At 43.5% G+C, this 22,438-nt stretch overlaps 1 protein-coding gene across 1 annotated transcript in view; it reads right to left on the bottom strand.

Annotated features, from left to right (window-relative positions):
• FAT3 (FAT atypical cadherin 3) overlaps positions 1-22,438 on the bottom strand; it is a 603,882-nt gene that overhangs the window by 39,139 nt on the left and 542,305 nt on the right. Inside the window, exons 14-19 of the mRNA XM_015585981.2 lie at positions 15,737-16,126; positions 13,096-13,310; positions 11,760-11,897; positions 10,679-10,795; positions 7,613-7,810; positions 3,937-4,735 (exon numbers count right to left, since the gene is read on the bottom strand). Of these exons, the coding sequence (XP_015441467.1) occupies positions 3,937-4,735; positions 7,613-7,810; positions 10,679-10,795; positions 11,760-11,897; positions 13,096-13,310; positions 15,737-16,126 (1,857 nt within the window). The remainder of the gene's footprint in view (positions 1-3,936; positions 4,736-7,612; positions 7,811-10,678; positions 10,796-11,759; positions 11,898-13,095; positions 13,311-15,736; positions 16,127-22,438) is intronic.

Genomic DNA, 22,438 nt, shown 5'->3' with positions numbered 1-22,438 from the left:
TGGCTCAATATATGTTAGTCGCTACGTTTGTCCCTGCCTTCATCTATGCACTGAATCGCACCATTTCTTACCTCCATTCCTTTGCTCTAATGCTCTTCGGTCTGGAATCCTCTCTTCCCATCACCTGCCTAATTCTAGCTCAGGCGGCATCACCCTCAGTGATGTGCTTCAGTGCTCCTCCTACCTCCCCGAGCAAATCCTTTCGACTCTAACCCCATGGTTGAAGGCATGACTGCTGCTGTATTACCTCTGCCTGGTATCAGTGCATCACGTGGCAAACTCTCCATTTATTTTATTTGGAGTTCTAGGTTCCATTCTGTGTTCCATATCTGAATCAGGACTTCACAAATCAGGCATCTACTCCTACCATCACTCATAAACACACTGGTCTTAAACTCTGATGGTCTCATGGGGATTCCATTCTCCTGGACATGTCTACTTTTTGATATATTTCTATATCAGACTTTTGGAAAATCAGTGAAAATTTTCCAAAATGGACAATCAGCCCAGCCCCACGGACTGCCCCTGATGCTCTGTCTGCATGCTTTCTCTGTAGGGGTTCAAGTACATCAGTCATACCCTATTCATTTAAGTTGGTGTCAGATTTCTCGGCCAAGTGCCAATGTTCATTGAACATCTAAAGTTTACCAGGCACTATCTCATGATATCAGAACTTTGTATCTCTTGCACTTCTGTTCAAACATAATGCTTGATGGCGGCTGGAATTTAATAAGCCTATTTGGCACTACAATTTAAGTTTGTTCTCATTTTGTCAAAGCAGCTCAGCATTTTGGTTTAAGAAGCTAATGATGTTAACGGGACTCAAAAAAATGCATGAGAAAAAGTTGGGAGGATGATAAGACGTGGAGGCCAAGTCTGTATAAATATTACTATAAAGCTCAGAATGGGTAGCTACATCTATTTATCATCTTAATTATTCTACCACATGGTGGAAAAGTCCATTTATTGAATCTGTTGATCTTCCAGGGTAAACCAATGAGCGGCCAATATTAGTTGTGTGTGTGTGTTGAGGGGGGGCATTTATTGAATCCAATTATTTCTCTTTTCCAATAAAAGAGAAGATGCCTAAAATGCCTTATGCTTTCTTTAACAGTTCTTTCCAGTATTTTTATTTAAGATGACACTTTACAAGAAGTGAGAGAGCTGTTACTATTGTAACTAAATGCTTGCCCCCTTGAACCTGGGGGAAATTTATTCTACTTTATCTTGCTGTGAGACTTCTCAAAGTTTGATTTACTGACAACTAGCACTAGAATCACCCAGGCTACATATGTAGATCCCAGGCTCCACCCATAACCTCCTGTTATATCTGAGTCATATAAACAGTGGGCATTTCTAGTAAGCCCCATGCACACTGGAGTTTGAGAGACCCTTTGCCATCCTGAAATGGTATTGTGAGGCTAGAAATCATCTGATGGGGGAAAATGAGGTTATTTGAGTATTCCTACAGAGTACATAGCACTGAGGTTGTGATTCACATAAAAAATGGAATAGTCCTGTTCTTAAGAGGCTGATAGTAGAATAGGGGCCATAGATGAACCTTTATTGAATCAGCATGATACTCTCACCAGCTGTGTGGCCCTGGGCAAGGCATGGAGCTACCATATTTATAAAAAGGAGGTTATAATAGCACCTGCTGAGATAGGACTGGATGGGCCAGATGACCTTTTGGAGTCCTTTTAGCATTAAAACCCAGGATTTTATTTTATAGCTCAATTATAAGAGTGACTTGAAGGTGAGAAGAGGCTCTGAGGCAGACCTGTGTGCACAGAGCTCTCACTGAGGAAATGTTTGCTTTTCAGACCAAGCCTCCTCATGGGGGCTGAATTACAAAAAATTCCAGCATTCTGGGTTTACTGGGAGCAGAAAGGTTTATGGGGACTAGAGCACAGGAGTCCTAGGCAAGAACATCACCTTGAAACTTACTGAATTTAAAATACTAGTGTCTCTTGCAAAATGCAGAGCAAGCTCCCCTCTCTCCAACAAAAGTCAACTCTCTAAATCCCTCCTTTAAAGAAATTCTGCCAAGTCTGCCCTCCCTCTGTCTCTTCTTGATGAACTCATACTCATTCCTCAGACCCAGCACCTGGGTGGTCTCTGGTACACAACTGTAATGGAGAGCTTCCCTCTGGCCACAGTAGGGAGTCGGTCCTTTCTACTCCCTAGCATTTATTAAATAACACTATTATTGCGAACAGGTACTTGCAAGCTGACTTCATGACAGCCAGCTCCTAAGGGTAGGGACTGTGTCTTTTTACTTTGAATCTTCAGCGCTGAGGATGTTGCTGTCTCCACAGATTTTTGCTGAATGAAACAAGTTTACAGAGCGCAAAGATTCATTAGCTGGTTTAGTTTCTCCTGCAGGATCTGCTCTGTCCTGTGGTGAACATCTTTTGAACCCTGCTGTGAATCACTGCAGGAGGTCCTAGCAGAGCTTTGGTGCATAAATCAGTTTGTCTACAGAGGAAATCTAGGTAAGGCCTGGAGAGCTGGCATTCATAAATCCTGCATGTTGGTGGCATCTGTCAGAAAGGCATTGCACCTAGCATGCATGCTTTGAGTTACTTTGGAGCTAATTTACATATTCAACAGGTCAGACATCACTGCATCTTCCTGATGAAAACACAAACAGAATTCGATTAGTACTGCAGAGTGAGTGGCTGGCACTCTTCTAAGGTGCTTGGAGGCTGTCAAAATGTCTCTTAAAGAGAGCTGTGATCTCTGTGGTCTTCCTCTGATAAGCGTATTTTCCAAACTGCAACCAAGAACTTTATACAAGGGAAGAGGCCAAGGGCCCTGCCTGTCCTCGATTACCTAAAGGGATGTTTAACAAATGGCCTCTCTTCTGGCCACAGTCCCTTTGGGCCAAGTTCACATTGGCTAGAAAAACTCCGGGTATAGTTGTCTTAGAAGAGGGCAGTGAATTTATGGTTCCACATGTCAGAGAGAGGAAAAGAGGGGGAGAACAATGCTTCTCGCTGACCGCTGTGGGCATGTGACTCTGTGTAGTTATGGCCTCTGACCAGAAAAGGTTAAGGTTCAGTAACTCTAGTTACATCAACAAACATGAAGCATTCCATCTCTGCTGTTCTGAGGGCTGAATCCATCCCTTGACCGTGCTCCCAGATATTGGGCCCCTGTTTTTCACTGAAGCAAATCTAACTGCCCTTGGCCTGTGCAATAGCTTCCTAACTCGTTTCCCTGCCTCTGGCCTGGCCCAGCCGAATCCAAGCCTTTCTGCAGCCAGCATGCTTCTTGTGAAAGACAGAGATGATCCTGTCACTTCTTCACTTCAAATCAGCCAATAGCTTCCACTGCCCTGGGATTATTTCTAAAGTCTTTATCCAGGCTAACCCTTGTGTGGTCCCTGGGCCTGCTCACAAGACTGATTTGTCATTACTCCCTGCTCCTCCCAGCAACAGGAAATCTCTTTTAATCCCCTCTGTGTAGGCTGCTCTCTTGCCCTTAAGCCTTCCTCATGCCCTTAACCTACCCCTCTGCTTGGAACCCTCTCACTCTACTACCTGTTTTCACACATCTAATTCCTATTTAACCTTTATCTCAGCCTAGAGATACTCCTTTTAGGAAATCTTCCCTCTGGACTGGGTCCTCCCACAGGACTTTCCCTAACAACACTTACCAATTGCATGGGCTCAAGCAAGCCTGTTTTTTTTTGGTCTGTGTTACTCATAAGCCGCGGGAGCAAGGGTTGAGCTTGTCATGCTTACCCCTGTTATCTGCCCCGACCCCAGCATCTCTCACAGTGACTAGACACATATCAGGTGGTCAGTAAACATTTTGTCGAGTGAGTGAATGAACAAATGCATGCTTTGTTCATGCATTTACCGGGAATGGTAACCTGGTTTACTGAAATCTCAGGAGGTGGGGTGGGAGGGAACTCTGAAGTGCACTCACCGTTACAGGTGCAGCGTACATTCCTATAGAAACGCGGACACACAAAGCTGATGCGAGCCGTGCTATAGGTCATGAGTGCGTGGGAATCCAGTGACAGGCCCTGCTCGCAGTGCTGCTCCTGACAGTCCAGCCCTGAGCAGTTCTTCTCCAGGATGGCCGAGATGCGCATGACGTTCTCCAGGTGTCTCCTGGCGTTGGACAGCTTCTGGATCAGGTAGGCTGGCTTGTAGAACTCACTGCTGTGCATCTCCACTGCAAAGAGCATGTCCAGCTGGCTGGTGCCGGCCACAGGCTGGATGCTGATGATGCGCAGGCTGTCCTGCTTCTGGGTAAGGACTGCGTTCCGCAGGGTGCGCCTGAACCCGTGCATGTGCAACCCCACAAAGTCCTCGGGGGACACGTTCTCAAAGCGGATGGTGACGGTGTTCTGCAGCATCTCATGCACCAGCTGCTCCACATGCACGACCACATCGATGGGCACCTGGAAGCGGCCGTCACTCACCGACACATTCAGGACGTATTTGCCGCTGTCCAGGCCTCCCAGGGCAATGATCTTCCCATCGTGACTGTTCACTTTGAACAAGCTTTTCTGCTGTGATTTCAGGGCAAATGTGAGCACGTCATACATGTCTTGATCTGTGGCATGGATCTTCCCAATGACCCCACCGGGAAAGTCGTCCTCCATGGTGACAATGAAAATTTCCAGAGGGATGGCTGTGGGCTTGTGGATACTTTCCTCAATGACCCGCACGCGGATGTAGGAGTGAGAAACTTGCTGGGGTTTGCCAGAGTCTTTTGCCTAAAACAACCAAGAAGGGGAAAGGCAAGGAACTAAGAAAAAATAATAATCATTTTTAAAAAAAACAACAAAACTTGAAAGACATTTGTTCCTTTAACCACATTCGCTTCTTCCTCTATCCCCTGCCACTAGTCTGCAAAATGCTGAAGATGTGCATTTAAGTAAGAGGAGTGATTTATCATCTTTAGTCCCTATATGTACACTCTGTTATGGACAATAAAATGTGTAAACACAATAAAGCCGGTGGTGGGGAATAGAGAAAGAGGCTAGAAGGTGCTACATGCCCCAAACAGGCTGGCCTTCTTTTAATTTTGGACAGAAGCCACAAGGAACCTCATAAAGTGTCACTGCCACTTCCAGAAAAAAATATGATTCTCTTTAGATTCTTTCCTTTTGATTGGACCAGATGGCACCTTTCTGCACACTTAAGACACATTATTTAAGTGGGAATTACACAATATTAAGGTTTAGGATAAATAAAGGTACACTGAAGGGAAAAATAGGTAGCCAAATAAAACCTTTTTGTCTTCTTTCTTTATATCCGAATAGTGGAACAACCAAACTGACAATAGATCTTTACTGAACACCTGTCAGTGCTGTAGGGTTTCAGTGAAAGGCAGGTTCCCATAGGCTGGGTCCCCTGGGTAGGTATCTGAGGATGTGGGCCTGCAGTGGACCTTATAGGCTGGAGAGGTTCTGAGGAGGTATGTCCTTGTACGTGAAAGGCACTGTAAAAGCAGGGGCTTTGGCATTCCATAAACCAGAGTTCGAATCTTAGCTCTGATGCTCACTTCATGTCTGGCGTTGAGTAAGTTACTTAATTTCTCTGAGCTTCAGTTTTTATATCTTTAAAATGAGTCAAAGAATAGTGTCTACCTCACAGGATGCTTTTATGAATTAGAAGACACAGTGATTGCAAAGTACTTAGCATAGGCCTGACCTATAGAAGTACTTAGTATATGAGAGTTAATTTGATTTTTGTTGTTATTATTACCATTGCCACATGCTTTATTTGATGGACTATGTGAGCCAGAGATGCTGATGTAGAAAATTCATGTAAGAAAAGATACATTTAGCAAATTCAGTTGAACTTGAAGTCAAATGGTAGAGGGCATCAAAAGATAGTGATGAGTCTGGACTTAATAGGCCAGAGGTTGTTCACTCAAATGTCAGAGGCCAGAAAAATGACAGAAGGCATGAAGCTTATTGGTGTAAGGTGACAGACTAGTGTACCTCTGGCCTGAGAGGGACTGGAGTGTCATGTGTACTTAAAGACCCTGAAATTCAAAATCTGAAAGAGTCTAGGCCAGAATTTAGCCTGTAGGCCACACATTTTTAGGCACAGAGCAGTCACAGAATGTTTTAATTTAGGACAGGGGTTGACACACCTTTTCTGTAAAGGGCAAGATAAGAAACAGTTTAGACTTTGGTGGTTATATGATTTTTATCGACTATCCAGTTATAATTCTAGCTTGGGGCCAGCAACAAGCACATGTAAGTGAAGGGGTGAGGTTCTATTCCAATAAAACTTTACTTATAAAAACTGGCTGAGGATATGATATGGTCTAGTAGCTGTAGTTTGCTGACCCTTGGTTTAGGGGAATGATATAATCAAAGTGAAATGATTAATCTGGGAAGGGTATAGGGATGGATCAGAAAAGAATGAGGCTGAAGGCAGAGTAATCACTTGGGAGGCTTCTTCAGTATTATAAGGAGGGGACCATATAGAATAAGGTGAGGCATGACAAAGACGATATAACTGACATACTCAGGGGCCTTATGAAGGCAGAAACATGGGACTTGGTAGTAGTTTAATATAAGGGTCTAGGAGGATAAAGCTCTCTACACTTTTTCCAAAGTCTGAGATGTGAAATCTACTTTCTAACAACCAGAGAGGGTATGCAAAGAACTGTACTAGCTTCAGTGAGAAGGCACTAAAATTTTCTCCTTGCACTTCAGTACCTTTACTGTGATACAAAATTATTTACATAATATTGTTGGAGAGTAGGTAGCAACTGAAGTGTTCATTGACATCTCAGGGCCAGAAGTCGTTAATTTGGAAGGTTTCATGGAATAGAGTAAGCCTTAACTTATCAAAAAAATGTATCTAATCAAATGCTATGCAAATGAAGAATTACTATTGTTATTATTTCCACCATTAATAATGACTTTAGTTTGCCTTTTATGGCAATTGTGGGTAAAAAAAGTTACTTGGTTTCACTGATGGGACACGAATCTTGGTACTGGTGAAATCCATACATAAGAATTTTTGGTGCTCTCTTGATTCCTGTTCCTATCCATACCCTTTCCATATATGTTACTTTTGTCTCCGTCCCATTTCATTTTAAACAGGCCAGTGACCTTGAGGGAGTAGAAATGTTGGGAGATCATTGCCTTCTGAGAGCCTGACCCACCTCCTGCCTCATTGGGAAAACTTACCAAGCAGAGGTCTCTTCAGAAGCAGAGGCCGTGACATGGTTCAATCACATTTGGACTAAGATTGGTAGCTTCTCCAAGTGGGGCGATGTGATAAATACTACTTAGTACAAAGCAGAAAGCCTTGACTAGTTAGTTGTCTTTGGGGTCAATTAGAACCCCAGGAATTTTCAGAATGCAGTTTTAAACCTGTTGATTGTCTTCCTGGCACACCCGACAGGAAAGTTCTTCCTGAACAATGATACTTCTCTTCCTTCCTGTTCAATTTCACACACAGAGGCCGCTTTTATTGGTGTGAAATTGAATTTGAGATTAAAAGGGGAACGTTCCTGCATGGTAATGAATTATGTTGACTCGCTCGACAAAGGAAAACCAACTAGCGGGCACAGACACAAGCACGAGAGGAAGCCAGCCTGACGTGGACAGAGAACAAGGCCATACCTGGACACACAGCACAAATTCTGGAGACTCGGTGTGTTGGAAGACCACAGCTGACCGCAGGATCCCATGTGGGTCCAACACGAACTCCTTTTCCTCATTTCCCGACAAAATAGAGAATGAGAAGGGAGGCCCATTGTGAAAGGAGTCTCTGTCTGTCACCACCAGCTGCAAAATGCTGGTGCCTACTGGCTTATTTTCCTGCATAAAAGAGTATATTAAAAAGGAAGATAAAATTACACCTCTCTTCACATTTTAAGAAAGCCCCTCATTACCGGCTGAGAGTGCTGTGCTAGAAAACAGGGCTTTAGAGAAAGGGATTCCCTGTGATATTATCTTGTCTTCTGAAAATACGCTGGCATCTGTAAGCATCATGCTTCCCATCCTTGGCTGCCTCCCTGCAACTGCCCCATGAGACAATGAGCTGTGGGTAAGAACACAGGACTCTGCCTTGAATAGATTTATAGGTTCTACGAATGGTACTGCTACGCCTTGTCCTCAGATAGGCTGGAAATGCCCGGAGTTCCTGCACAGCTCTGGGAATACATGGTGCTCGCCAGGCTTCATGACTATGTTACAAATCCTCAGGCCAAGAAAACATGAACCTTTCGGGATGGGAAGGCACTTCCTTACACTTGTCACAACACGATTATGCTGAGGTCCAACATTGTGACACAATGTCACGACATTGGACTTTTTGGGGGGATGTCCTGGCAACTTCCCAGTAAATACACAAAGGCATATGCCAGGTGGAAAATGGGGCTTTACACTCTACCCCTCGGAACACAGTTTTGCCATGTTTCTCAAGGAAAGAGAAAGGGATAGATTATTTCTCAACTTGAAAATGAAGAGAAAGGAAATCCCTAACTTCATCAGAATTTTTGGAAGCTCTGATGTTATTATGCAAGCATTATTTTGCAAAACCTCTCTGTCTTTTCCCCCAAAATGGAAACACAAAGGCTCTTTATCTCTCCTTCTTGGGTAAAAGGTTATATCTTCACTTTGAAAATGCCAAATTAAATTCTTCTGTGGCTCAGGCATCGGTTCCCTGGCCCGCTCTGTTTAGACTTTAGCATTACCATGGCTTGAGCATGAAGTCAGTTTCATTAGTTCAGGCCCTCTGATGACATTGATTTAGGATTAAATGAGTTTGGGTCACAGAGATGAAGACAATGATACAGTGCATTTTGGAGGGGAGTCATGCATGGGGCAGATACACTCAGGTTTTATGTGCTGCATTAGCTTTATGAAAACCATGTGTTGGAATAAGAAAATTATTCTGGATTGGAAAAAGGGAGAAACACTTTTTGAAGGAAACTGAGAAAAGGGCTTCAAAGACCTCTTATTTTGCTCCTTAAGTGGCCTTTTGGTCATCAAGAACTAGACATGGTCTCCCTCTAAAATCGGTCATAGAACCGCCTTTGCCCAGCAGAGATTTACTATTTCAGCACCACACAACATAGAAGATTTATTGATTTGTCTGCTCAGTCTATAAAGGCTATTTCTTCCATAGGGGAGAAAGAGAGAGGGAGAGGGAGAGGAGAGAGAGAGAGAATGTGTGCCCTGGGGTCACCATCTGAGAACAAAGGGTGAAATATAACACAGACAGGCCCTGGCACTGCAGATATGAGCCACGGTCACTGCTCACGGGCTGAGGTTCTCAATTCTTTCACTGCTGACTTCCTGTTGTGCATGTGAAAACAGTCTGTCAAGCTGATGGATGCGTGTCATAAAACTGAATGTTGAGTAGGCAAAGCCCATTCTGTTTAGGGGTGAGCACACAGAGGCGTTGAGAGGCAGAGAGTGCCACTGTGGGCGGCAGCCATGGAGAAAAACAGTCTTCGAGAAAAGGAATGGAGGGAGGTGCAGACCCTGCGTGAAGCTATGTAGAAGCAGGAGAGGGATAAGAATGCACAGCTGCTGGAAAAAGCATCAGAAGGAAGAGGAAACCAAAATACCACTGGTAAAGGAATCAGGTTTCGCTGACAAAGGGGTAGGAATGAAGCAGAGAGATGCTAGCTCTGTGAACACCTCTCAGTCTAATCCCCAGACAACTCAGTGGTGCAGCGGGGAGCCAGCTATGCACAGCCAGACTCAAAGTCTTGAATGTTATTCCATAGGGGCCCCTCCTCGAGACCCGGCTTACTCTCATCTTACCTTCCACCCACAAAGCCCTGGGAACCCTTGGGGGTTTCCAAGGCCAAATTGGATCAGGCGAAAGCTGATTCTCTAGAATATCTGTGCATGCCCTGCCCCCTCCTGGCCACTATATCAATCCCTGTCCCCTCCAAGTCATCCACACTGACAGTATTTCTGGACTGGATTTCCCTGGCCTCACGAAGTTGGGCTTTGAGCTTCCAGAGACACTGAAAGTGGAGGTGGCTTGGTACCTACTGCTCATGAAAAATCTCCTAAATAAGAAAAAAATAGATGGGAAGAAGAGCCATTCCCTCTGATTGCATAATACTAGCAGTAAGTTATTCTATCCTGCAGTCTAATTTTAAAGTGCAAGTAGATTTAAAGTGCTAAACGAATTACTTATGGGAAAGTGATTTAATGAATAGCGCCTCTATCCCGATGCCCAATCTCCCTTTGACTGATGGTATGGTTTGTATCAATTTCCCTCCCATGCCAGAATAGCATAAAGTGGCTTAAAGGCAACCTGTCATTGTGGAAAGAGAACAGGTTTTGTGGAAGAGAGACCTGAGTTCAAATCCTGATTCTACCACTTAACAGCTGCGTGATCATGGGAGAGCTACTTAACCCCTCAGAACATTAGCTCCTTCACTATAAAGTGGGGGCTGATCTACCATCCCACTTCACAGGGCTGTGTGGGGACAGACGATGTATATAACACTCCTGACACTTGAAAGAACCCCACTGGTGATAGTGTTTATCAAAGCTTAATAATTAGTTGCAGTAGAAGAATTCAGTCTCTTTTCATACCAGCTATATGACAGGATGAGTTGACAACAGGTAAAAATAATAATAAACCATGAGGAGTAAACCACAGGAGAGGAGGGAGGCCTAAGGCATAAGAACAAGTGCCTGGTAGCAACATTTGCTCACCTGAATCACAGCAGTATAGTTAGCAGGGGTAAAGACTGGGCTGTTGTCGTTCACATCAGAAATGTCAATGTTGACGGTGGCTTTTTTTGCCTGGACCAGCAGGGAGTATCCAGACACCTGTCAAAGCACAAAGGGCTGATGGTGAAGAAATGCAGCACCTCTTCCCTTCTGTGCACACTCAGAGGTGCTGCAGGCTCTGCTCTGCTTTGCTGAGGATCAACCATCTTCACTTTGATCTAAACCAAGCTTTCTCAGTCTCCGCACCAGTGACATTTGGGGCCAGATAATTCCCTATTGTTGGGGGCTGACCTGTGTATTGTAGAATGTTTAGCGGCATCCCTGGTCTGTAAGTACTAGAAGCCAGTATCACCTCCTGCCAATCTGTGACAACTGAAAACGTCTCCAAACATTGCCATATGTTCCCTGGGGGGCAAAACCATCCCTGGTTAGAACTACAGCTCTTGGCCTTTGTTCAAACACAACCATTGTCAACACCGATTTGTCTTACTTATCAGTTTTGATACTTTGGGAGTTATGGAACTCTGTCATCCCATGAGGTCTTTCAGCTTCTTCTCCACTATTAGAACATCTTTTTCCATATTTAAAATTTCTCTCTGAAGACACATTTTTGGTCAAAACAGACAGTGTTTAGAAACTTAAGTTTCACCTTGGACAGAGGCATTTTCTGAATCATTCTTTTTGACCTAGATACCTTCAGATGATCCTTTTGAGTCTGTTCACTTAGAGCTGAAGCTGCTTATGAAACCATGACCATAGGATCTCAATGCTGAAGATACTTTCTGTCTCCTTGGTCTAGGAAGGATCAAAAGTCAAGCCATCCTGAAAATACATATTTGCTTTCTTCTTTAAAGCACCCATAAATAAGAAACTGCCAATACCTATGGGCGGAACATGCTTTCAAAGGTCTAACCCAAGCACACCTTGCTGCATCTCAGCCCATCCCTATTTACTGTCACTATTTAGAATGGAGAATCTTCCTATTGGAAGCTCATGGAGCTTATCCCTGATTCCGTAAAGGGATGGGTGAGGATGGGAAGGGAGCTGGCCTAAATTATCTTACCCGTTCTCGGTCCAATTTCTTCTTAACCTTCACAATTCCCAAGACAGGATCCACAGAAAATTCATTGTCCCGATCTCCATTCACAATGGAAAAATGAATTTGTCCATTGGGCTGGCTGTCTGCATCTTCTGCTATTAGCTTCATGGGACACAAGCAAAACAATGACATGACACAAGAGAAAAGGTTTATTCTTAGGGTGCCAGGTCTGCACAAATGGGCACAGCTCTAACATTTTTCTTGGGCACTTTGCTCACTGGTGACAGTGATCATGCCCCCAATGGAAGAGACAGTCGGTTGGCTCAAGGAGGGAAGCAACAGTTGCCAGAGCTGCCATTTTATTTCTGTTCAGTTTTGCCTGACTACAGCCTGATTCTTGTTAGACCTGATTTTCCTCAGGCCTTAAGCTAGTAAAGACAGAGCGCCAAAGCGAACTGACGGGGATACTTTCCTAATTCTTTCCCAATTCTGCAAAAACGACGAGTCTCTGCCACTGAGCTGGGCATTCTCTAAACCTATGCATTTCCATGTTCAGAAAACCCAAGAAAAATCCCGTTCTCATGTGGCCGACAAATCCCCACTGTCTGCTGCTGATGTTGGAATTTATATGTATGGAAATAGTTTCATAATGTCCATGAAGGAGAGAGGGTCTGGGAGATCTATGTGTGATGTATAAAGAATGTACACCTACAACCTGGTGCTGTGGGAGCCATAGATAAGGATGGAGAGTAGAGCCCTGACCAAGCCAGGGATGGTGAGGATGGCGAGGATGGGGCTCACTGCTTCCAAAATGTAATTTGTATGTCTAAGAGAGCCTGTGTTCTCACCCGACATGGCTCGCTCTTACTGGTATTAGAAAACGTTCCTTCTGGAAAGAGTTCCTTTAAGAGCAGCTTATCCATCTTAAACTTGCTCCTATTTGTAGCTGCCCTACTGTGTGTGCGTGTGTGAGTGTGTGTGTATGTGTGTGGCAAGGCAGGGAGGAATTTTATTTTATCCTTAGCCACCTAATAACTTATCATCTAAGGTCACAAAATATTAGGAGCCATCATTAAAAATTCATTTCAAGATGTGTTTTGTTTTCTCAAAAATCACTCTTGGGAGGAAAGTGATTATCAGTCACTTGTACCTTTGCATAAATGAATTTATCAGACCCTTTCTAATAGACAAACTAGAGAAGAAGCAGTTGAAAGACTAGAGTTCCTGACTAGAGTTCTTGGGGACAGAAAGGACACTGAAAGGAGAAAATGTAAAGAGAATTCAAGACAGACTTTGCTCACTTTTTCACTCTATTGAGGATTATTACTCCCAGACATCTGGATCTCCCACTGGCACATACCAAAATGACAGAGTCCCCAACCGAGGCATCTTCGCTTATGACAGCACTGTAGACATCTTGGCTGAACTTGGGAGGGTTGTCATTCACATCTGTGAGGTTGATGTTGACAGTGGCCACAGCACTGAGAGCTGGGGTGCCCCCATCTTTGGCTTCCACCACCAGGTAATACTTTTTGCATAATTCATAATCCAGGACTTCGGAGACAGAAATACCCCCTTTGAAGAAAAATAGGAACTTTAGATTTGATTAAGAAAAAACATTGGTCAGCAGTTCCATAATTATGGAAATATTTATAACACTATCTCTAGCCAAAAATTTTAGATATTCAGGATTTGTTTATTTAATGCTCTGCTGAAAGCATCCAGAGTCTGATTGATGCTGTCAGTTAAAATAAAGCTATCCATCAGACACAACACTGAAGAAATTAAGTCTTTGCATATTTCTGAATAGTTTTTGAACTTCTCTCAAGCAGCCCGAAAGTCTCTGGCATTATTTACCCTCACTCAACTAGAAAATAGGGAGAGGAACAACATACTTGATAAGTGTCTTCTGAGGAGTCTTCAAGTGGACTCAGGCTGACCGAGGGTGAGGTGAGTGAGATTTGTGGGTACGAGTATATGACTCCATTCATCGTCAGTAAGTAAATACTTGCAGGCTACATTGAACTGAATAATCACTAAGGTGTCTTGCTAAGTTACAATATACTTATCTAAAACTATTATGGCACAAAGAGGGCAAAGACCTCAGAAATCTCAAAGTCTAGTGACATAATGGAAAAGAAAATACCTGGGAATCAGCAGCTGAATAGTAAGTGTGAGTTCAGTGTCCACAACTACAGAACAGAGATAATTCTGTGTCACGGAGATCTTTAAATTAAGCAAGCAGAACAGGTGAAAGCAGGTAGCTGGGTGCCGGCCCTAGGAGAAGCTCCAGGAGTGCTATCTCCCCTCACACCACCCCCATCCTAGCCCTTTCTGATGAGGATCCAATCCTTCATTCTGCAACTGGTAAGTGGTCACTGTATTGCCTGTAGAGCAGTTCTCAAAAGCACTGACCTTTCTCTCATCAGAAAAACAATCATTAGAACCAAGGTATGTCACATCCATTCACATTTCCAGGCAGGCAATTTCTCTAGGAGCTAAGGCTGCCCTTCTATCTAAGGTGAGAAACAAGTCATATCTATAACAAGAGCCCTTTTCTCCCCATAATTAAGTTTTCTTAGCAATTATCATCCTTAGTGCTTTACGTTACACCCTAGTCTCGTTATCCAGTGCCAAATTTAAACAGTACTTAACCATTTCCCCATGGTGTTCATCCACAAGGGCCATAATGAGACAGGCTAAGGCTAACACATATTTAAGAGAAGAAAAACCCCATACATTTTAATTTGAAGTAATGACCTCAATAAACCGAGTTACTGCTGGGAGAAGCTGCTACTGTAATTCCCTCATCAATATTTCCGCCTCCCTATAGTTAAGGCAGGAACTGTATCTCCTTCATTTTTTGCACCCCGCAAAGCATAGCAGTGTAATTTAGAGGTTAAGCGTGTATTCTAAAGTCAGAAAGTTCGAGTCCTGAATCCCCCACTTACTCATAATGAAAAATGGGGAAATTATTTAACCTCACCGAAATTGTTTTTCTCATATGGAAAATGTGAAAAATAACTAATGATTTAATAGGAACTGGCATATTCACCATGTTAAATAAGCATTGCTAATTATGCTAGTTTCTTCTTCGTATTTACTGGACTATCCATAGGAGGATGGATTTCCTTTGTTACGTTGGAATTATGTCCAATGGCTAGAGGTGTAGGACTCACCTTTCTTATTTGCAAAGTGGGACTGCCTTGCCTATTCACAGGGGAATGAACAAAAGTGAACATCTATGAAAGTGCTTTGGAAATATTAATACATTCTATGAAAATATAAAGGTGACTATGTTTACTTTCAAAGAACATCCAAACTTGTATTCTGAATGACCATCTTTAGTCACCCAGATTGCCCCTAGCAGTTATTAACTCCCTAATGAAGAGGGTTTGAAAAGCGCGTGATGAGAAATGACAATGTTCTGACCAGGAGCAGCGAACAGGCCTCAAAAACGGCGCCAATTCCAGCTGACTGGGGTGCTGGGTTGAGAAGGCCTTCAGGTCATTGTCAGATCACTTATCGGTGTCTGCCTTGGTAGGTGACCAGAAAGAGTGGCAGCCTGAGTGTGGACAGTGGCAAGTGTACACTAATCTCTGGGAGCACTTAAACATATAAACATATGATCCAAGTTAAAAAAGAAAGAAAGAAAAAAAAAATGAAAGAGAGAGAGAGAAACAAACAATCCCCAGTGCTTGGTTGTGCAAATACTATTTCCTCCTTCCCTCTGGGAAATACATTATTGCTCCCCAGCCTTCCTATGGGAAATCTGGGAGCCAATCTGTGGATCAAGTATCTGGCAAGTGAGCCCACAGGCTGGGAGCTTCAAACTCAGCAGGGGGCATCCTTAGAAGCAGATTCAAGAAAGCACCCTGGGGTCTGCTTGCAGGCCCTGCTATGAGAAGACTTTTCTGCTGCAAGAAAAATGGTTGGAGGGTTAGGAGGAGAAGCAAGGTCGAATGAAGCTTTGCATTCTAAGTAGGCTGCTGTTTACTCACCCGTCTTTGGGTTGATCCTAAATTTCCCTTGTTCATTCCCAGACCTGATGAGATACGTAATCTCAGCGTTTGTGCCGATATCTTTGCTGGTGGCAAAAACAGCAAGGACTTGAGTGCCAGGGGAGGTGTCCTCAGGCACTGCCACCAGGTAGTCCCTCCTTTCAAACACAGGGGGGTTGTCGTTAATGTCCAGGACAGTGATGGTGACGGTGGTGAGTGAGGAAAGGGCCTGTCCGGGGCTCTGGTCAGTGGCCCGCACGCTGATGTTGTAGGAGGGCTGCTGCTCTCGGTCCAGTGGATGTTCCAGGATGATGATGCCAGAGGAGCCGTCAATGGAGAAGAACCCGCTGGCCGAGTCGGCCAGGGAGTACACAACCTTCCTGTTGATGCCTGCGGGAGATGTGAGAAAGTGAGTGCCAAGGAATGCAGCCCGACCCTCTGCATTAGAATATTACGGCTGTGCTGACTTTCGAAGGGCCACACAGAGAAAAACAGCAATTACGGAAACCCACAGCTTTGATCTTACAAAGGTGTACACTTCAGTTTATAAAATATTTACACTACGTTAAATGGCAAAGAAATAAACAATATTGGCAACAAATATCAGAAATGGTTGGATATTTGTAATATACTAGAGAAAATCTCTTAAGATACCAATAGATATGGATAAAGAGATGTGCCATAGGAAAAGAAAGGCAAATTAATTAGTTACTTCAACAAATATTTACCTATAATTTATCAGGCATTATCTAGATGCTAGAGATTCTAGCAATGAACATTTCCTGAGGAAATTTTTACATCCTAGTGGGAGTAAATAAGGGACTTAGGAAAAACAGAGAACCAAAAAACATGGCATGCTAGGTAGTTAAAAAAAAAGAAACATAAAGCCATAAGGAGGAGTTGGGAGTGTTAAGGGGAGCGGGAGTTTAGGAGATGGACGGAAGGGTGGTAATTTTAAATAAGGTGGTCAGGGGAGGCCTCGACGTTTGAGTAAACACCTGAAGGAGAGGAGGGAGTGGCCGGTGCCGCTATCTGGCGGAAGAACACTCCAGGCGCAGGAACCCGCAGTGCAGGAGTCCTGAGGTGGATCCAATCTGGCGGGTTTGAGAAGCACTGCTGAGACCAGGGTGATCAGAGTCAAGAAGAGAAAGGCAGAAGATGAGATCGGGGTGATGACGGGGTAGGGAGCAGATTGCGTGGGGTCGTGGTGGTGAGGTGGGAGCCACTGGAGGGCTTAGGAGAGGAGCCAGGTGATGCGACTTAGAGTTGAACAGGATCACTCATGATGATGGTTGGGAACAGAATGAAGAGCAGTTAAGAGAGGAAGCAGTTAAGAGGGAGACCAGCTGACAGACTCTCGTGGGAATACAGGCAGGTGGTAATGGCAGCTTAAACACGCTGGTGGTGGTTAAAGTGGTGAGACGGGAGAAGTGGTTGGGTTCCAGATCTATTCTGAATATGTAGGTGGTGAAAAATGAGGGGGTCCTGGATGTATTTGAACTTGGAGGTGGTGAGAAAAGATTGTGGAGCTGGCAAGATACGAGATATGAGAGTAAAAGAAGATTCCAGGATGACTCTTAGGTTTTGGCCCAAGCAAGTGAAAAGAGTGTTACCATCAGCTGAGATGGAGAGGATGTAACAGGACCAGGATTTGGATGAAAGATCAGGAGCCCCGTTTTGGACAGATTAGGTTTGAGATGGGCATTTTATATTTAAGTGGAGATTCAAGAAGGAAGTTAGTACAGGAGGCTGCAAATCAGAGAGGTCAAGCTGGAGCTGTAAATTTGAGGGTCATCAGCATTTAGACGGCCTACAGAGCCATAAGAATGGATGAGGTTATAAGGGAATATAAAGAGAAAAAATCCAATGGCCAGCGAGCCTGGGACACCCCATCAAAGAAGGGAGAAGATCTAGTCAGAGGGTGATCGCCAGCTCAATGATTTAAAGCTAAAACATATCAACCGGGAAATGTCCATTAACCACCAGCAAATCAGTGCCTGATGACTGGATTTACTTCTGGTTCTGAAGACCGACTTAACGGTTTCATCAGAGGATCTCAGCACTTCAAATGGTTTCTAAACCTCAAATTCGCTCGGAGTTAAGATTTGTAAGAAACAAGATTTAACAAAATTTGTAGACTGAAAAAGCACCATTTCGATCCCAAATGCTCTTAATGAGGGCAGTCATTAGTCATGCCTACCATGTAGCAACCACCTAAAATGTCTTTTGTGAATCACAGACCGCCTAGAATATAAGCTCTTAGAGGGGATGGCCTGCACCTGTATTGTTTACTATCATAACACTTCACCACAGGGACAGACATTTGGCAGTAACTCTGCCAATGTACAATTTCCCTTAAGCCAAAATTCCCAGCAAACCAATAAAATAATATGTCTAAAGGGGATGACATAAATTGCATTATGTGGCTTTAACCAAAAGGTCAATACTAAGAGCTTGTTCTTGGTTCCATTCCAGAGAGTCCATTTTTTCCAAAGTTTCATCATTTACTTTAATTTATCTCTCAAAACAACCACCCTGTGATATATAAACATCAACTTCTGATTTTATTGGTGGTGAGATTAAAAAAAAGAAGGCTTTCCTCTTCTCTTACGGCCCCTAGAAATACGGTCCCAGAGCAGAGGTTTAAAGGGATGCTTTCTGGCTATTTTTAGAGTGTCTGCAAGATTAAATTCTTTAACATAAATTCCTGGAGTGAATACATAGAGGGTTATAAAAGTGATCAAGCTTGCACCTGAAAAATAATAACCTGCCTGGATGTCAGAGCTGGTGGTATGCCCCAGAAGCTGCTTGACTAATTGGATGGTCTCAGGATACTTCTCAAAGTCACAAAAATGCATTTATGGAAACCAGTGACCACATAGGTTTTCAGGTTTTCGAATCACACATGTTCACTGCAGATTCGACTTCCACCCCCAGCATCTGGAACACCACCCTTATCAACAATAAATTGGGGCAGAAAATTCATGCAGGGGCTTTCATCTGAGCATCTGCTGACAACTACAAAACCCACTTCACTGATGCATAAACCAAGGGCTGAAGGATTTGCCTGGTGCCACTAACATTTTTCGTTAAGCGCCAGGGACAAACCAGAGCCTGTTTTTCCCAAGGCTCCCTGATCAATCCCTTTAAGGATCTAAGATCTGCTCTTGGACATGCTTCCTCTTCAGACCCAGAGATCATTTTGGACTCACTGTCCTGAAAGCCATGGTTCTCCAAGCATCTGAATTAGGAGAGATAGGAGTTGGATTTGCACACTGCTACTCTCTGTAGCAGCAAGGCCTAAAGGGAAGGTGCTTTTAATGGCTGCCTGTTTCCTTCACCGGGACAGACAGCTGAAATCTAATTAGAAATACCACCTGTATTCCCGGTCTGCAGCCCTATTCAGGGACGGTGTGCTCTGCTCGGATCCCCAAGCCCGAGATGCTGTGTTCTTCCAGCCAGCGTCCTGCTCCGCGTTGTTGGAGCACTGCATTTACAAGGCTGACATTAATCAGCCACACAAAGACCACGACTCCCCTCCAGGCAGATTTTGTTAATTTAAACTCCGTGACAGGGTTTTTCTGCTTTACCACAGCGGAAAACCTTCCCCTCACCCCAAGTTGCTGACCGAAACTTACCAACCCCCTCCCCCCGCCCTGCCTCCCCATATATTTTACTCTGACAGTATCTTGGACGTTCACACTAGAAAGAACCGTGAGATTTATTATTTACCTCTCCTCTGTTACCAATCACACTGATAAGGAAGCGAGATCAGAAAAGGTAGGGGGAGTGGGGGAACCAAAACTAACGAACGTAAACGGTATTTTTTATAATTTGGTAGCTCTCAAGAAAAGAGCAGAATATATATTTGGAACATATTAACTCCAACTGAGACACAATTGCGATGGATCTCAATGATTTCTAGAAATAAAGTCAGACGTGTAAATGTCACTTCGGAGGCAGTACTTTCTTTCGGTGTAGCACTTTCTTTGCTGTGTTTCCAGGCAATGGGGTACTGACTTTGTCAAGGAATGCAGATCTTACACTAAAGCCGAAGCTTTCTATCCAAGGGTATTTGATAAATACCATCCTTCAAATCACCATCCCTTTGCTACACACCTGGCAGAAAAGATGAATCCAAGCAGAAGACTCACTCGCTAATTGGTCTAATGCTCTTACTGCATGTCACAATGTTACATTAAGGTATAACATTAATCCATCATTTTGCATCTGTGTTTTAAAGTATGTAATTCTCTTCTCCAATTTGAGACTAATTTAATGAGGACAGAGCTACTTAGCTTCTTAAAATGCTGAAATGCCAGGCTACCAAGAGAAGTATGACTTTCATTGCAGGTGAAGTTTCTGCGCGTTAACTGTGGCAAATGGAGCAAGAGGCCTTCAGAGGATTAAAATCAAGTAAAAAAGAGAATGATTAAAATCCCTATTTGTTCAAAGGAAGTAATAGGTAGTGGCATTTTGTGGAGGAGGGCTGGAGGACAGAAATAGCACATAAAAATTCCCAGCAGAGAAGGCTGTGAAATCCTGAGGTGGCTCACCAAGGGCATTCACATTCCCTCCCTTGAAAGGCTTCTAAATGGAGGCTAGGCTCCTCTCAATTTGGCCAGTTGGAAAGATGGATATTTGGGGCATGGGACTGTTAATGTGGTCCAGTCTTGGAAGACAGATCTTGCTTCTGGGCCATGGTCTGCCCAAACTACACAAGCGGGCTTGGGCAAGTCACTTAACTTCCCTGGGTCTCAGGTCTCTTCATTTTTAAAATGACAGAACTCAGCTTAGCTGAGGTCTAAGATGATCTTCCAGCACTATGATTCGTTTTCGAGTTAAACTAATGGTACTGGTTTCATTTTAATTCCCAAAGGACTGTCCTTCTCACCCAACTGCCCATTGCGTTGCTAGACCTGCACGTAAGTGAACCTTGTCAACAAGGGAAAAATCAACAGTAAGCTTGATCATGATGAGCTATTGGATTTTCTGGATGGAAAGAAAACTTAACACAGCAGATTTATACCATTCAGTTAAATGTTTGGGGTTCACACATATAGCTTACAGCAAGGCTCTTAAACCTCAGTGAGAAATAACACCCACAGCTAGATCATCCTCAAGGATCTGACCCAGTGTCTGAATAACTCAGCTTTATATTTGAGATAGTTAAAGGTTTGGAATCAGCACCAAAACCAACTGACGAAAGTGGCCAACATAGCAAGTACACTCAGGCTTTTTTCAGCCTGGTTTTAAAAAATGCTTTTACCTCCTCCGAAGAGCAAGCTCCCTAAGCTTTAGGAACTTAGAAAAAGCTCCGTTATGCTTACTTTGAGGTCTTCTGCCAGCAGCTGCTTTGACTCTGTCAGGGCAGGTCCTTGTCTGTGACATTCACCACTACACCCTCAAGTGAATGCACAAGATCTGGCCCATAGGTAGTACACACAAAATGTGGGCTGTACTAAAATGCTGCAAATTGACTTTTTTTAAATAAAAGAGTTTGAATATATATAGAATAGATATAGGGGGAAGAAATAATTTGGAACATTTTCAATAGTCAGACTCTAGCAACACTTAAATTTTGGTTCGAATCATTTTTTACATCAACTTCATTGACATGTCATAATTTACATATAATAACATGAACACAGTTTAAGTGTCTTAGCTCATAAATTCTGACAAATGTGTACCTCCATGAAACCACGGTCCTCATTGAGACGTAGAACATTTTAATCACTCTTTAAAATTATTCATGTCCTTCATGTCCCATTGCAGTCGGTCACCCGATCCCATGCCCCAGGCAATCTAATGACTTATTTTTGAACCAATATTTTCTCCTGCTTTCATTAATGCCTATTCATCAGTGCTTAAAATCCCACAAGCACATTTAGATTTCAGTCTTTAAGACCCAGGCATGGTGAGGAAGGCACGCTCTTATTTAAATTATAAGGATTATCCTTGGAAGAAAAATGATAAACAAAGCTTTGGTTCTTGAGTATGTCTTTGCGTTCCTTTGCTAAAGCCTTATCCTTAAAAGACAGTAGTTACTTCTAAGAAATGCAAGGGTTCTGTCTTTCTCACAGGAGACACTGGCCATGACCCTTCCACTTAATAAGAATTTGCCAAGTGCCACCTGTTTGATTATACTAGGCACTGCACTGAGGCGAGGTGGAGCCCAAAAGACATCATCCCTAACTCTAGTAGCTTAGCAACTTGATAGGAATTACTTAAATTAGATAGTTGAGAATATCTTGCATGTCTTCCCCCAACTTCCCTCTCCCACCTGAATCAGGATGCTGGGTTCTTTTGATTCTACCACTGAAGATCAAGCTCCCTAAGCATCTCTTGGATGTCTTGTGGCCAGGTCTCACAGCCTTGTGTGAGGCACTCATCTTCTCTCACCTATACTGCTGCAAGACTCCTGATTACAAACTAACTCAGACTCTATCCTGCCTGGCCAAACTTAACCAGAGTTAAGTTCCTAAAACTAGATCCGGTCTTGCTGCAGCTGCTCAAGATAATTACTTGCTTCTCACTTCTCACAGCTAGAAGTAAAAACCTTTGAGAAAGGCTTTCCAGTCCTTTGCAGCCTGGTCCCCACCTACCCTTTCAGTGTTATCTCCTGCTCCACCTCCATCATGCACTGTCTACTCCACTTACTCCTGAAGACATCATGCAGATTTATTTCTCCAGGCCTTTACC

This window comes from Pteropus alecto, unplaced genomic scaffold (genome assembly GCF_000325575.1).
Source record: "Pteropus alecto unplaced genomic scaffold, ASM32557v1 scaffold12, whole genome shotgun sequence".
Classification (NCBI taxonomy): Eukaryota; Metazoa; Chordata; class Mammalia; order Chiroptera; family Pteropodidae; genus Pteropus; species Pteropus alecto.
The sequence above is the reverse complement of the archived record's forward strand: the minus strand, read 5'-3'. Positions and strand labels throughout refer to the sequence as shown.